General features: G+C 36.2%; 3 protein-coding genes across 3 annotated transcripts; all 3 read left to right on the forward strand.

The window, feature by feature from the left end:
• Positions 1-718: 718 nt before the first annotated feature.
• On the forward strand, positions 719-1720 carry LOC113587382 (trace amine-associated receptor 1-like). The gene has a single exon (XM_035529041.1). The coding sequence runs from the start codon at positions 719-721 to the stop codon at positions 1718-1720; it is 1002 nt and encodes a 333-aa protein (XP_035384934.1).
• A 2522-nt stretch (positions 1721-4242) lies between these two features.
• LOC113587400 (trace amine-associated receptor 1-like) lies at positions 4243-5371 on the forward strand. Its single transcript, XM_027026038.3, has one exon. The coding sequence runs from the start codon at positions 4246-4248 to the stop codon at positions 5245-5247; it is 1002 nt and encodes a 333-aa protein (XP_026881839.2). The 5' UTR covers positions 4243-4245; the 3' UTR covers positions 5248-5371.
• Positions 5372-11714: 6343 nt separating this feature from the next.
• On the forward strand, positions 11715-12759 carry LOC113587396 (trace amine-associated receptor 1-like). The gene has a single exon (XM_027026034.3). The coding sequence runs from the start codon at positions 11719-11721 to the stop codon at positions 12745-12747; it is 1029 nt and encodes a 342-aa protein (XP_026881835.1). The 5' UTR covers positions 11715-11718; the 3' UTR covers positions 12748-12759.
• The last annotated feature ends 606 nt before the right edge of the window (positions 12760-13365 follow it).

Consider the following 13365-nt stretch of genomic DNA (forward strand, 5'->3'; position numbering starts at 1 on the left):
GGATATACACAATGTAAAGTACTGAACTCTATATTCTATACATATACTCTATAGATAAAGTACTGAACCCTATACTAGTATATATGTAAAGTACTGAACTATATACAAATACTCTATACATAAAGTACTGAACTCTAGTCTAAACTATGCAAAGTACTGAAATGTAATCTGTAGTATTTATCTATTAGAAGGTGACATAAGGTACAATGTATTTCCAGAACAAGTAAGGAGTCAAGCAGAAACCTTCTATGCACTTGCATTCCTGTATAAATATAAATAAATAAATAATTCATTCATTCATTCATTTTCTAAACCTCTTTTATCCAACTGAGAGTTTGGGGCAGGGAAACCTGACACCACAGGGTGCAGAACAGGAGCAGAAAAGTTATTTGTGTTTCATACAAGCACACATTTGTGTTCACCACCTGAGATGAGTGTCAAGGGAGCGGTCTAAACGTGATTTAATGCGGGTGTGTAAAGATTATAAATTTGAGTTCTCCAGTCCTCTGTTCTCAGTTTTGCCCACTGCAAGTAGAGGTAAGATCTGATTCAGAGCTTATTTTACATACACATGTCCTGCATAAGATTGCAAAACAATGTGTGATATAACCTCTGATTTTTCTATTTTTAAATAACAGAATGTGTTTAGCATGCATTATGTTTAAACAGTTTGAAAATATTCATTTACTTTTCTTTTCTTGATTTTTAGGTACACAATATGGGCCACAAAACAAGTCTCAACCATAGTGTAATGAAAGAAAACCCTCAACTCTGTTCATGCCAAAAACTTGATTCTCTAAAAGAGGCTCAGTTATTACTTTATATTATTTTTGGCCTGATATCATTTCTCACATTAATTGGAAACCTCCTGGTGATCATAACCATTATTCATTTCAAACAGCTCCACACACCAACTAATTACCTCATTCTGTCTCTGGCTGTAGCTGATCTGTTTGTAGGAGGACTTGTGATGCCTCCCAGTATGATACGCTCTGTAGAGACCTGCTGGTATTTGGGGAAATTATTCTGTAAAATACACAGCAGTCTTGATGTCACAATGTCTACTGCTTCTATTTTAAATCTGTTTCTAATTTCTGTAGATCGATATTATGCAGTGTGTCATCCTCTTCTGTACCACAGTAAAATGACTACAAATATGACTCTATTTATGATTATTGCTAGTTGGACCCTCTCTGCTTTTGTGGGGTTTGGCATGACATTTCTGGAGCTCGGCATTCTGGGAGTTGAAGATTTTTACTACAGTAATATTGCCTGTGAGGGAATCTGTATCCTGTTTGTCAGTAAAACAGCAGGTGCTGTGTTCACAGTGCTCTGTTTCTACATCCCTGCTGCTCTGATGGTCAGCATATACCTGAAAATATTCCACATTGCTCAAAGACAAGCACGCTCGATTCAGTGCATCCAAAACAAGCCTTCACTACAGAAAACTGAGATAAAAGCCACCAAAACTTTAGCAATTGTCATAGGTGTTTTTCTTTTATTTTGGACCCCATATTTTATTTGTGCTGTAGTTGATCCTTTTATTGGATATATAATTCCAAACATTGTATATGATTTATTTGCTTGGGTTGGTTATTCCAATTCTACATGTAATCCAATTGTGTATGCATTCTTCTATAGCTGGTTTAGGAAATCATTTAGAGTTATTCTATTGGGAAAAATATTTCAGCCTAATTCATCCAGAATTAAATTGTTTTGAATGTCTGTTATGTTACTTTTCTCTGTAGAATGTTCTGCCATGTCATTACAAACTTTTAACTGTTTTAATCTGACTGCTCATCAGTGATGGGATTTCAAGCCATGTGCTTTCTGAATGCTGGTTCAGAACAAGTCCTTTTGACAAACTCTTTGTGAGAGTATTTATTCCAAAGAACTTACCTCTAGGTTGAGATAATTATGATGTTAAAATATGTAATTATTTTACACATCTATGCCTGTATTTATTTCTTTGACATCCCTATGAATGCACAGTATAACACAGGTGTCGAGCTCAGCACTTTTGCACTTCATGCACACAGATAGTTACCATGACAAATCCTTGCTGACTGGATTTAATTGTAAGAAGACTACATTGTCCCTGTGCAACGGCCTGGCAAATTCTTCTCTGTACACTTAACCCACACATCACAGTGCTCCCCACAGATATTCAGACACTGAAGTCAAAATTATATATTCAGGCAATTTCCATAAGCGAGGAAATGTGTTGATGTAAGCTGATATTCATAATAACCTCTGTACCTTTACTTGCATGTATATATTACTAGACATATGAGTTTTAGTATGTTGGAATAATTTTTTTGTTAATCAGTGACCATTCACAAATGTATCTGACAAGAACAGGAACAACAACAACATCATCAACAACAACATGAATAATAAGTTATTTTTTAGTTGTATGTAAATATTTTAGCCAGGGTAGTCATACTGAGATTAAAATCTTTGACCAATCAGCCCTGGATACACACCATGAACCAAATATTGCAATTAAGGAAACAATATAATAAAGAGGTGTAGGGAGGCCACCTATCAGTTAATAAAAAATGCAATCAGCAAATCAGTAAAAGACATTAATTAATTTATTAATTACTTGCTTCAGTGCATCCAAATTGATGGAGCAAATTGATAAAATTATAAGAAGTTAAATTGAATAGTCTTATTTGTTAATCAAAATACCTAGAAATATAAAGGAAGCTTATTATAATGGCTTTGTACACAAAATGGCCCAATGTATTTGTCTGAGCACTGAAAGCTGCATCCAACCTTTCTTTTCTCCAGCCAACAAAGTAGACTGAATCAACATTTTTGAAAGTAGGACTCTGACAGAGGCCGTCACTTAAGAAGGTTAAATGGATGATCTGGCTGCTTTGCTAGAGAGCTGGATCTTTATTTAAATAAGAAATAAATAAATAAAGCACAAAAAGGCTATAAATGTCAGGGCTCTAGCACCACAATTGCTTGAATTCCTGAAAATAACACTTTTACATATTTTTCCTGTGAAGTTACAATGAAACATTTACACTACTACACTAGGATATTTAACGAATAATTATTCAAACATACTTTAAAGTAGATGATGCACAGATATTCAAGAACCAAACTTTTTAGAACTTTTTTTTTTTTACCAATCTGTTCTTGTGCAAATGCTTTAAAGCATCCTATACAAACTAATCTATATGTAAAGTACTGAACTCTATATTCTATATGTAAAGTACTGAACTCTATACAAGGATATATGCAAAGTACTGACCTCTATTCAAAATATACTGGACTCTATACTCTATACGCAAAGCACTGAACTCTATATGCAAAGTACTGGACACTATACTCTATATGCAAAGTACTGAACTCTATACATAAATGATTGAACTCTGTCCTCTATACATATACTCTATATGTAAAGTACTGAATTCTATACTAGGATATATATTTAAGGTACTGAACTCTATACTCTATACATAAAGAAATGAACTCTATACTAATATATAAGTAAAGCACTGAACTCTATACATAAAGTACTGAATTTATGCTCTATACATAAAGAACTGAACTCTATACTAGGATATACATAAAGTACTGAACTCTATAAGTATACTCTAAACATAAAGTACTGAACTCTGTACATATACTCTATATGTAAAGTACTGAACTGTATACTAGGATATACGTAAAAAGCTGAACTCTACTCTGTAGTATTTATCTAGAAGGTGACATAAGGTAGAATGTATTTCCAGAACAAGTAAGGAGTCAAGCAGAAACCTTCCATGCACTCGCATTCCTGTAGCGATATTCATTCATTCATTTTCTAAACCTCTTTTATCCAACTGAGAGTTTGGGGCAGGGAAACCTGACACCACGGGGTGCAGAACAGGAGCAGAAAAGTTATTTGTGTTTCATACAAGCACATGTTTGTGTTCACCAGCTGAGATGAGTGTCTAGGGAGGGGTCTAAATGTGATTTAATGCAGGTGTGTAAAGACTATAAATCTGAGTTCTCCAGTCCTCTGTTCTCAGCTTTGCCCACTGCAAGTAGAGGTAAGATCTGATTCAGAGCTTATTTTACATACACATGTCCTGCATAAGATTGCAAAACAATATGTGATATAGCCTCGGATTTTTCTATTTTTAAATAACAGAATGTGTTTAGCATGTAATATGTTTAAACAGTTTGAAAATATTCATTTACTTTAGATGTTAATTTTCTTTTCTTGATTTTTAGGTAAACAATATGGGCCACAAAACAAGTCTCAACGATAGTGTAATACAAGAAAACCCTCAACTCTGTTCATGCCAAAAACTTGATTCTCCAAAAGAGGCTCAGTTATTACTTTATATTATTTTCGGCCTGATATCATTTCTCACATTAATTGGAAACCTCCTGGTAATCATAACCATCATTCATTTCAAACAGCTTCACACACCAACTAACTACCTCATTCTGTCTCTGGCTGTAGCTGATCTGCTTGTAGGAGGACTTGTGATGCCTCCCAGTATGTTACGCTCTGTGGAGACCTGCTGGTATTTGGGGACATTATTCTGTAAAATACACACCAGTCTTGATGTCACAATGTGCACTGCCTCAATTTTAAATCTGTGTATAATTTCTGTAGATCGATATTATGCAGTGTGTCAGCCTCTTCTGTACCACAGTAAAATGGCAACAAATATGACTCTATTTATGATTATTGCTAGTTGGACCCTCTCTGCTTTTGTGGGGTTTGGCATGACATTTCTGGAGCTCGGCATTCTGGGAGTTGAAGATTTTTACTACAGTAATATTGCCTGCGAGGGAATCTGTGTCCTGTTTCTCAGTAAAACAGCAGGCGCTGTGTTCACAGTGCTCTGTTTCTACATCCCTGCTGCTCTGATGGTCAGCATATACCTGAAAATATTCCACATTGCTCAAAGACAAGCACGCTCGATTCAGTGCATCCAAAAGAAGCCTTCACAGCAGAAAACTGAGATAAAAGCCACCAAAACTTTAGCAATTGTCATAGGTGTTTTTCTTTTATTTTGGACCCCATATTTTATTTGTTCTTTAATTGATCCCTTTATTGGATATATAATTCCAAACATTGTATTTGATTTATTTGCTTGGGTTGGTTATTCCAATTCTACATTTAATCCATTTGTGTATGCATTCTTCTATAGCTGGTTTAGGAAATCGTTTAGAGTTATTCTATTGGGAAAAATATTTCAGCCTAATTCATCCAGAATTAAATTGTTTTGAATGTCTGTTATGTTACTTTTCTCTGCAGAATGTTCTGCCATGTCATTACAAACTTTTAACTGTTTTAATCTGACTGCTCATCAGTGATGGGATTTCAAGCCATGTGCTTTCTGAATGCTGATTCAGAACAAGTCCTTTTGACAAACTCTTTGTGAGAGTACTTATTCCAAAGAACATACCTCTAGGTTGAGATAATTATGATGTTAAAATATGTAATTATTTTACACATCTATGCCTGTGTTTATTTCTTTGACATCCCTATGAATGCACAGTATAACACAGGTGTCAAGCTCAGCACTTTTGCACTTCATGCACACAGATAGTTACCATGACAAATCCTTGCTGACTGGATTTAATTGTAAGAAGACTACATTGTCCCTATGCAATGGCCTGGCAAATTCTTCTCTGTACACTTAACCCACACATCACAGTGCTCCCCACAGATATTCAGACACTGAAGTCAAAATTATATATTCAGGCAATTTCCATAAGCGAGGAAATGTGTTGTTGTAAGATGATATTCATAATAACCTCTGTACCTTTACTTGCATGTATATATTACTAGACATATGAGTTTTAGTATGTTGGAATAATTTTTTTGTTAATCAGTGACCATTCACAAATGTGTCTGACAAGAACAGGAACAACAGCAACATCATCAACAACAACATGAATAATAAGTTATTTTTTAGTTGTATGTAAATATTTTAGCCAGGGTAGTCATACTGAGATTAAAATCTTTGACCAATCAGCCCTGGATGCACACCATGAACCAAATATTGCAATTAAGAAAACAATATAATAAAGAGGTGTAGGGAGGCCACCTATCAGTTAATAACAAATGCAATCAGCAAATCAGTAAAAGACATTAATTAATTTTTTAATTACTTGCTTCAGTGCATCCAAATTGATGGAGCAAATTGATAAAATTATAAGAAGTCTTATTTGTTAATGAAAATACACATAAATATGAAGGAAGCTGACTATTAATAGCTTTGTACACAAAATGGCCCAGTGTGTTTGTCTGAGCACTGAAAGATGCATTCAACTTCTCTTTTCTCCAGCCACCAGAGTAGACTGAATCAACATCTTAGAAAGTAGGACTGTGACCGAGATTATCACTTAAAGTTACATGGGTAATCTAGCTGTTTTGCTAGAGAGCTGGTCTCATGCTTACCTCCTGTTGGCCCTGGGTTCAAGTGGGGGCCTTTAGCCTTTGTTACAATGACATTTCACATCTGCCTTTACAGCAGATGTAAAGTATAACATGCCACAGTTGGCTTTACAGCAGGTGCAATGTGATTACTCATGGCAACAAGGCCAGTCTCCAACGTTCTGCCCATCTCTGGTAGGGAGACAGTCCAACAGCTTGGGCTCCTTTGGAAAGTATGAGCATGGAGGACTCACGTAACAATTTTATCCATGTTATTTTTTGTCGCCATATTGGCTCAGATGATTGCTGTTTACCTCATTACCAGTGTGTTATGAATAACATGGAGAACAGAAACAACAGATGATGGACCCTTATTTTACTAAAAACTATGTGCACTTTTACAACAGCAGCTTACTTCTACTTGCAAATATAAAAACTCTCATGCCACCTAGTGGTGAGATAGTGACACAACACATTGCATGCTTTAAGCTTTATTCATGTATTACAACACACTATTTGTTATGCATAGTATTGTGGCCAATTAGAGGCACCTATAATGTAGGTATTCCTAATTATCATGGGTACACCTGTCTTTTCAATGTGACATGGCACATTTTAGCACATGGTCAGGTGTGTATGTCTGGTGTCAGGTATTTACACTGTGTGCATAATTATTAGGCAAGAGAGTATTTTGACTAAATCATTTTTATGCATATTTTCCAACTCCAAGCTATATAAACTTGAATGCTTATTGGATTTAAGCATATCAGGTGATGTGTATTTGTGTAGTGAGGGAGGGTGTGGCCTAAGTAAATCAACACCCTATATCCATGTGTGAATAATTATTAGGCTGCTTCTTTTCTTCAGGCAAAAAATGAGATTTAACTGACTCTGAAAAGTCAAAAATTGTAAAACATCTTTCAGAGGGATGCAGCACTCTTAAAATTTTTAATATATTTGGGCATGATCACAGAGCCATCAAAATCTTTGTTGCAAATAGTCAAGAGGTTCGCAAGAAACGTGTTGAGAAAAAAAGACACAGATTAACTGCCAAAGATTTGAGAAGAATCAAATGTGAAGCAACCAGGAACCTGTTATACTGTCATATTCCAGAACTGCAACCTACCTGGAGTGCCCAGAACTACGAGGTGTTCAGTATTCAGAGACATGACCAAGGTAAGGAAGGCTGAAACCTGACCACCACTGAATAAGACATATAAGGTGAAACTTAAAGACTGGATCAAGAAATATCAGAAGACAGATTTTTCAAAGGTTTTATAGACTGATGAGACAAGAGTGACTCTTGACAGGGCAGATGGATGGGCCCGTGGCTGGATCAGTACCGGGCACAGAGCCCCACTTTGACTCAGATGCCAGCAAGGTGGAGGTGGGGTGCTGCTATGGGCTAGTATTATTAAAGATGAGCTAGTTGGACCTTTTCAGGTTGAAGATGGACTCAAAATCAACTTCCAAACCTACTGCCAGTTTTTAGAAAACACTTTCTGGTACAAGAAAAAGTCTTTCAAGAAGATCCTAATTTTTATATAGGACAAAGCTCTATCGCATGCGTTGAAGTACTCCAATGCATGTATAGCCAGTAAAGGCCTTAAAGATGAAAGAATAATGACATGGCCTCCTTCCTCACTTGACCTAAACCCTATTGAGAACTTGTGGGCCCTTTTTAAGTGGGAGATTTACAGTGAAGGAAAACAGCACAGCTCTCTGAACAGTGTCTGGGAGTCTGTGGTCGCTGCTGCACAAAAAGTTGATCGTCAACAGATTAAGAAACTGACAGATTCCATGAATGGAAGGCTTATGATTGTTATTTGGGTGGCTATATTGGTCAGATTTTTTAATTTGAGAAATGTTTATGTCAGAAATGCTTATTTGTACATTTTGAGTTGTTTATTATTCTCACTTTAACAGATGAAAATAAACCAGTGAGATTGGAAAACTTTCATTTTTTCATTTAGTTACATAATAATTCTGCACACTAATAGTTGCCCAGTAATCATGCACACATGGATATTCTCCTAAGAAAGCCAAAACCTCATTTTCACTTTCTTAACTATTCTGGTTTGAGGTTTATTAACATGATTTCAAATCCTTTTGAAAAATGATTTTTTACTAGCATAAATTATGTATCCAGCGATAAGAAGCTCACCCAGCCTCTTCCAATAATTGGCATCTACAAGCCACCAGGACTCTACTCAGAATTTATTAAGGAATTTGCAGATTTCCTCTCTAATAGAGGAACTATTATCCTCACACTAGTAGAAAGCGCCATTATTGTTGATGATTTCAATATTCACTTTGATAGTGCCCAAGACCCTCTGAGATCTGCCTTTAATTCTATGTTAGAATCAGTTGGTTTCCCCCAATGTATAAGAGAACCCACACACTCTAGTGGACATACGCTTGACTTAGTACTGACATATGGTGTAGATATAGAGTCATATGCCATCTCGCTATCACCTCGCTATCATACCAGACACACAATCATGATTTATTGCGAATCTCCCAGACTTATCCTTTGCGACTATAATACCATCAAACCACACGGAACTTGATCAAATAGCTGAACGCTTAGAATCAGTATTCTGCTGCACACTCAATGATGTTGCTCCACTTAAGATTAAAAAATTAGGGACAAAAAATTAGTACCTTGGTATAATGATCACATTTGCAATTTAAAACAAAATAAATGTAAATGGCGCCACACTAAGCTTGTAGTCTTCCAGCTTGCATGGAAGGAGAGCCTTCTCAAGTATAGAAAAGCACTTATTACTGCTCGAACAGCTTATCTTTCGAAACTAATAGAAAATAACAACAACAACAAAAAATCCTAGATTTCTTTTTAGTACAATTGCACATCTATTTAGGAATAAAACTGACACCATTGCTCAGATTACAACATCACACAGTACTAATGAGTTCAGGAATTTCTGTAATGAGAAAATTAAGCACATTAGAGATAACGTTAAGAGTATTAACGTGACATCGGGCAGCTACTTAGAGATCAAAACAACCAAGCCAAAAACAACTCCAGAATCCTTCACACCTCTCCAAGAATCAGAGCTTATTTCTCTGATCTCACCCACACACCTTCTTAAGGAAATCCTACCTGAAGTAATTTAGCCTTTACTAAACATAATATTTAATATTAAATGCAATATTTAATACTAAATTAAAAATTTAAACTTCTCCTTATACATTGGCTACGTTACAAAATCACTCAAATCACCACTTATCAAAAAATCTAACCTCGACCCATATCAGCTGTCAAACTACAGGCCAATCTCAAACCTTCCATTTATTTGCAAGATCCTACAAAAAGCTGTAGCTCAGCAGCTAAGCTCATACCTGAATCAAAACCAGATACATGAAGTCTTTCATTCAGGGTTTAGGCCTCATCATAGTACAGAGACAGCACTGATCAAAGTAGTTAATGACCTGTTGTTGGCTTCTGATCAGGGTTATGTCTCTTTGCTTATATTGCTTGATCTGAGTACATTTTACTCAAGAATGTTGTTGGCATTAGGGGAATAGCCCTTTCCTGGTGTAAATCTTATTGAGCTGCCCACTACCAATTTCTTTTAATATAAATGGAGACTTTTCAGCGTACAGCAAGGTTAGCTATGGTGTCCCACAAGGATCTGTTCTAGGACCTTTGCTTTTTTCTTTATATACGCTACCTCTAGGTGACATTATACGTAAACACTGTGCTAGTTTCCACTGCTATGCTGATGATACTCAGCTATATGTCTCAGCCAAACCAGAGGACCTATATCAACTTAGTATTATTGAGGAATGCAAAAAGGATGTCAGACACTGGATGTTGAGGAACTTTCTTTCACTTAATCCTGACAAAACAGAGGTGCTTCTATTAGGCCCAGAGACAGCTAAGTTCTCACTCTTCAATTACTCAGTGAACCTCAATGGTCTCCCAATCACATCTTCTATAATAGTTAAAGATCTTAGAGTCTCTTGTTTGAAGCTTGTGTAAATTATATTTTAGGACTGCCTTTCTTCACCTTAGGAACATTTCAAAGATTAGGAACATGCTCTCCTCACATAATGCAGAAAAGCTAGTCCATGCATTCATTACTTCAAGATTGGACTACTGTACTGCCTTACTATCAGGTTGTACAAGTGCCTAAACAAGCTTCAGCTAGTTCAAAATGCAGCAGCCAGGAGTTCTTACTAAAACTAAAAAATCTGATCACATCACTCCTATTTTAGCTAATTTACATTGGCTCCCAGTAAAATCTCGTACTGATTATAAAATACTTCTAATAACCTACAAAACACTGAACGGTCTTACTCCACGGTACCTTAGAGAACTCCTAGTGCATTACGACCCACCATGTCTGCTTAGATCAAAAGGTGCAGCTCTTCACTATAATAAGAAAATCTACCGCAGGGGACAGAGCCTTTTCCTATAAAGCTCCCACACTATGGAATAACCTTCCTGTAAATGTTTGAGACTCAGACACAGTCTCAATATTTAAGGGTAGGATGAAATCTAGCTGTAGAGTCAGGCGTTTTATGATCTACTTGCAGACACCCTGGAGCATCAGCACTCCACCGCTCTCAGTCAGCAAACTTGAATGACAAAAGAGAGGTGAAGTGACAGCATAATAACTGTCCCACTCACTGACCATTAACTGTGACAAAGTCGACAGTTTTGAGATTACCGTTAAAAAACGTTGCTCAGCTCTGCACTTGTCCCCTGCCTCAATGCCCTAAACGTTATACTACAAAGTGGTTCCTAACCTAAGCAGAATGCATAACAAACGTAAATTCATGATGTGCTGTTACAAAATTCTGCATGTTTATGAAGACTATTGATTGAAAATAAATTAACATAGGTGATTATTAACTTAGAATTTCTGTTTCACAGAAGTACACTTTAATGTTTACGAACCAAAGGGAGTATCAAGAGACAATTCAAAGCACGTGATTGAATGGGCACAGGAGATGTAGTCGTGTCAGCCTATAAATCGGTGGTCTCCTGTCCTCTCTTTAGCTTTGCCCTCGGAAAGCAGAGGTAAGGTCTGACTCAGCTCGTGTTCCATACACATGTCCTGTTTACAATTATAGGACAATATGCAGCATAACTTCTGTCTTTTTTAAAGTAACATGAATGCATTTAGTTTGCAATGTGTTCTTAAGTAACTTTTATTACTACCAGCCAGTTCAGATTATAGTTATGCTCGATGGGCTGATAAGCAGTTTTTTTTAATGTAGTGGATGTGAACGTATGAATTTGAATTAATTACATGAATTCAGCTTTTTTTCATAATTAGGAAAACGCCATGGGCCACAAGTCGACTCTTAACCACAGCGTAATCCTGGAAACTCCCACCCTCTGCTATGCATCTGTCACTGGATCGTGCCTAAAGACTGTTTACCCGAAGGAGGTGCAGTCAGTGCTCTATGTTTTATTTGGCTTTGTATCACTTCTCACATTTTTGGGAAACTTGTTGGTGATCATAACCATCATTCATTTCAAGCAGCTCCACACACCAACTAACTACCTCGTTCTCTCTCTGGCTGTAGCTGACTTGTTTATTGGAGGACTTGTGATGCCTCCTAGTATGATACGCTCTGTGGAGACCTGCTGGTATTTGGGGACATTATTCTGTAAAATACACACCAGTCTTGATGTCACAATGTCTACTGCTTCTATTTTAAATCTGTGCATAATTTCTGTAGATCGATATTATGCAGTGTGTCACCCTCTTCTGTACCACAGTAAAATGACTACAAATATGACTCTATTTATGATTATTGTTAGTTGGACCCTCTCTGTATTTGTGGGTTTTGGCATGATATTTCTGGAGCTCGGTATTCTGGGAGTTGAAGATTTTTACTACAATAATATTGCCTGTGAGGGGGGCTGTGTCCTGTTTCTCAGTAAAACAGCAGGTGCTGTGTTCACAGTGCTTTGTTTCTACATCCCTGCTGTTGTGATGGTCAGCATATACCTGAAAATATTCCACATTGCTCAAAGACAAGCACGGGTGATTCAGTGCAGCCAAATCAAGACTCAACAACACACAGTGAGAAAGACTGAGATGAAGGCTACTAAAACATTAGCAATTGTCATCGGGGTTTTTCTTGTAGTTTGGACCCCATTTTTTATTTGTGCTTTGATTGATCCTTTTATTGGGCATGTAATACCACCCATTTTGTTTGACTTCTTTACTTGGGTTGGCTATGTCAATTCCACATGTAATCCTGTTGTGTATGCATTCTTTTATAGCTGGTTTAGAAAGTCATTTCGAATTATTCTCATGGGTCAAATATTTCAGTCTGATTCATCCAGAATAAAATTGTTTTGAGTATCTGTAAAATCTTTTATCTTTGTTCCATGATTTGAACTCTGTTTGTTCTTATTAATAATCACGTATAAAATATAATTCACATAATAGCAATATTTTATGTTGGAAAAAATAATAAATGTCAAATGGTAACACTGACATGAGATAAAAGAAATAGAATTTCTTATTTATGTCCAAAAATAGAATTTATTATTTATGTCCAAAAGTTTTAGTAGTTTTTACCTACTAAATCACATAATTATTATGTCTTATAGTTATTATGGCTTATAATCAATCCCATTGATTAATAAGTCTCAGTTCATCCGTCACATCACGGTAATGAAGTCAGAATCATCACAATTCCTAACTGAAAGAAAGTAACATTAATGATTTGATCTCTGAAGGATTTAAATAACTGATTTCTTTGAAGATACTGGTAACAACCAGAATCCAGTATGATAGCAACAACTTGGTGAGAATAAATTATACAAGTACTTTAAGACATAAACAGCAGTGTTACAACATTGTGTGTGTGTGTGTGTGTGTGTGTGTGTGTGAAAAAGGGGAGGTGATATCTTGGTTCTCCTATGAATAACAAAGAAAATAAAATGGTGCCCAGTTTCTGGCTTGTTCTAACGT

Source organism: Electrophorus electricus, chromosome 2 (genome assembly GCF_041902795.1).
Source record: "Electrophorus electricus isolate QZ-2024a chromosome 2, ASM4190279v1, whole genome shotgun sequence".
Classification (NCBI taxonomy): Eukaryota; Metazoa; Chordata; class Actinopteri; order Gymnotiformes; family Gymnotidae; genus Electrophorus; species Electrophorus electricus.